This window comes from Eschrichtius robustus, chromosome 14, assembly GCF_028021215.1.
Source record: "Eschrichtius robustus isolate mEscRob2 chromosome 14, mEscRob2.pri, whole genome shotgun sequence".
In the NCBI taxonomy this organism is placed as follows: Eukaryota; Metazoa; Chordata; class Mammalia; order Artiodactyla; family Eschrichtiidae; genus Eschrichtius; species Eschrichtius robustus.
Window position 1 is genome coordinate 80,051,677 of NC_090837.1, and position 4,103 is coordinate 80,055,779.

The following is a 4,103-nucleotide window of genomic DNA, read 5'->3' on the forward strand; positions in this document are numbered from 1 at the left end:
ACCATTCTTCACCAAGAACTTTCTGTGCCACTTTTGTGACGATCTCTCTGGATATATGTGTTGGATACTAATTGTTAACTTCTAAATTGATAGTTATTTCTAAACTCCAGCCTATTGCAATTTAGATTTTGCTGAGTCACAGTGACATTTCTACCTGTGTAAAGCAGAGGCTGCCTCAGCAGTTAAATATGAAGATGTTGGAAGAAACTTGTTGAATCAATTCCCTTTAACTAAATTTCCTAGTGCCCTTCTGAAAGATGGAAGACCTTGGTGAATACATTTCTATATCAGATTTACCAGCTCTCAGAGTCGGAGCTCTGAGGAAGTGGGCTCAGACACATTTTTCTGGAAGCTGAGGGAGGAGGACTGGAAAGTTTTAGAGCATGGGAGGAGAGCCTGAAAGTGTTAAAGCCTAGTGAGGAGAGAGCTATGCACCTAAAAGAGGAGGTGCCAACAAGGGGAGAGAAGGTGGCCATGCTTAGTTGGAAGGAAAGCAATGGCAAATATCACCTGGTCCAGAATTTTATCATGGAGAAGACCCCAAAGTCAGAAGGAAGGGTAAATGAGAGAGACGTTGCTAAAAGTTAAGAGAATGTAACATGAGTTATAATTTGAGAATTTTTTTTTTCTCTTTGGAGAGCCAGGAGGGAATAGCTCCCATAGGCAAGATTGGTTTTCTTGTTTGTTGTATTAATTACTACCTTACTTTTTCCTCTAAGGTGGATCCTATATTGGGGAATGATAGCTTATTACTTAATTTAGTTCATACCTGCACTGATGCATCATAGTTCATAACATGGTAGCATCAATCAACTCAATTATTTCTCAAAATTCCAGGTATAAAGGCCACTGTTCAAAATGAAAATTGTTCCTGGAGTTAAGCCTGTGGTAGAAAATGGAGAAAAAGCATGGAAAATGTATTGTGAATGTTGAACCCCCTGGAAAACAGCCAGTGAGTATTTATTTTTCCATTTTGACAGCTTGCTTATGTGAGTCTTATACTCAGTCTTTACAGAAAATTCTAGTAATTTCTGTAATCTTCAAGAAAAGGAATGAATACTTCTAGTTATTGAGGAAAAGTCAATTTATTAACTTTTCAACCACTCATTGTCAATCACAAATCTTATATTTTTATTCATACATTATGTCACTCCATGCATAGTTTAAAAACTATTTCAAATACTTATTAATCTTCAACAGGTGCAATTTTCTGTCAATACGAATTAATCAAATTTTGAAATGTTCTACAGTCATGATTCAAAATAATTATGTAATTTCGGCTTTAACTTCTTCAATTTGATTTGTTTTTAAGTTTGATGTCCAGATTTTATTATATAATGCATAGATTTTTCTTTTCGCACAAATTTTAGACTTGTCAGAACTCAAATATTTCCAAAATCCTTGAAAATCAGGAGCTAATCTTGGATATGGTCCCTAGATCTAAGAGGGATCCTCTCTAAAAATTCTGTTTTATTTATGTGCAATTTGTTAACATGATTGTTTATGTTTTAATACCAATGTTAACCATGTGCTAGATGATATTTACAATAGCATTTGGTTTTTTTTTTTTTGGTAAGTAGGCAAATCTAATCAAATTGCCCTTGGCATTAAAAAAAAATGTAAAACTGGATGGAATAATAAAAGTACAGTTTGAAATAAACAGTCCAAAGAAAAAAGAAAAGGCATGGAGTAACATATTTCTGCACTGAAGAGACAGGTCAAAGAAGAAAGTCATGTTGCTCAATAAATATCTGCTGAATGAACGATTTTTAAAAAAATTTTCATTGGAGTATAGTTGATTTACAATGTTGTGTTACTTTCTGCTGTACAGCAAAGTGAATCAGTTATACATACACATATATCCACTCTTTTTTAGGTTCTTTTCCCATATAAGTCATTACAGAGTATTTAGTAGAGTTCCCTGTGCTATACAGTAGGTCCTTATTAGTTATCTGTTTTATATATAGTAGTGTGTATATGTCAATCCCTATCTCCCAATTTATCCCTCTCCCTTTTTCCCCCCTGGTAACCGTAAGATTGTTTTCTACATCTGTGACTCTATTTCTGTTTTGTGAATAAGTTCATTTGTCCCATTTTTTTAGAGTCCACATATAAATGGTATCGTTTGGTATTTGTCCTTCTCTGTCTGAATTACTTCACTCAGTGTAACAATCTCCAGGTCCATCCATGTTGCTGCAAATGGCATTATTTCGTTCATTTTATAGCTGAATAATATTCCATTGTATATATGTACCACATCTTTATCCATTCCTCTGTCAATGGACATTTAGGTTGCTTCCATGTCCTGGTTTTTGTAAATAGTGCTGCAATGAACATTGGGGTGCATGTATCTTTTTTGCTGAATGAAAGATTTTTAAGGAAGACAATTCTGCCTCAAAAGCAAGAGATTTTTTCTCTTGATCCAGGGTAATGAGACCCCTTACCCAACATGCACACAAATCATTTCCAGATTCGTTGTGATTTTTTTACTTCACTATGATGCCAAAACACTCCAATTAAAATTAAAATTAAATTCTCTTTATGAAGCTAATCATTAGCTAATATTATGGTTTCTCCAAATAATGTCAAACTTACAAATGTTTTCAAAAGCTATTTAAAATAAGATTTAGAATATATATTTCTCTTTTCAACTAGATATTTGAACAGTTATGGAGAGAGAGTTTTTCTATTGAGGGAGAGTTTGACAAATGGAATAAAATATCAACTGAAGATTATAGGCAAATAAAAGTGTGTATATATATATATATATATATATATATATATATATATATATATATATATATAAAGACAGGTTCGGTGGTTTTATTTTTCCTCCAAGGGAATATATAATATGATAATCTTTTCCAATGTATAAACAGAGAACATAAAACTTTATGTAATAGATATAGCTAATGCATTTGAGTTTTATTTTGTGGCCATTACTGGTGAACACCGATAAGCTAGTTCACCAGTACAACTACTATGATCACAGCAAAGGAACCTACAACCACCACAGCAGACAACTCCACCACTTATGGCAACTGAACCTGTTGCCATAAAGCCCACTACCACCATGTCCCCTGAACCTGCAACCAACACAGTTTCAACTGAACCTACAGACACCAACTGCCACAACCTCCACTTCAGCTGAAGCTGCTACCATAATGGAAACAACCACCAGCATTTCAACTGAACCACTTACCATGAGGTACACTACCACCCGTCTGACTGAACCTACCACTTCGATTGAGCATAATACCACCACAACAGCTATAACCACGTCAACAGAAGTTATACCCAGCGTTACTCCCACAGACATTACAACTATAACCACTCCAAAAGAACATATAACTCCTGTACCTACGACCATCACAACCTCTTCTGAACGTGCCTCAACAGCCATCCTGACTTCTAGTAAATCTATAAGTATCACCTCCTCAATTGATCCCAAAACCCATTCGACTACAGGTACTTCAACTGAACTTATGACCACAACAGAAATGATCACTTCCACTGAATCTGAAAATACAACAATTGCTACTGAACCTACTACTTTTACAAATATAACAACCTCTTCATTTGAAATTACAACAAATGCAGTCGATACCACCTCATTCATTGAACCTGAAAGCACTACAATTTCTACTGAACTACTACACTTAGAGATATAATAGCCACTTCAGCTGAAACTACAAATATGATAACTCAAACTTCCACTTCTACTAAACCCTCTACCACAGCACCAACTATCCTTGAAGTAAACCTAAACCTCCTACCAATTCCACTGAACCTCCAGCCAAAAAAGTCACTCCCATTTAAATTTAATTTCCAAATACCACTAAATGTACAAAATGTACAGGTATGAAAGCAAGAACCAAAACTTCATTCATAAACACTCATAATTTTTTTCAGAAGCTACTATTAAAATAACAAAGCACTTCAACAGAATTTATAACACTTCAAATGAGTCTATAACCCTACAGCTTTAACCACTTCAACCACAATGGGAACCAATACTTCAGCTGAATTAATAACCACCACTATCCTACTACCAGGACAGCTGCCACCACTCCCACTTTATCTCAACTCTCTATACCCAGTAC

General features: G+C 34.9%; 1 protein-coding gene across 1 annotated transcript; it reads left to right on the forward strand.

The window, feature by feature from the left end:
- Positions 1-3,164: 3,164 nt before the first annotated feature.
- On the forward strand, positions 3,165-3,671 carry LOC137776225 (uncharacterized). The gene has a single exon (XM_068562463.1). It carries the CDS (start codon positions 3,165-3,167, stop codon positions 3,669-3,671), a length of 507 nt encoding a protein of 168 aa, XP_068418564.1.
- The last annotated feature ends 432 nt before the right edge of the window (positions 3,672-4,103 follow it).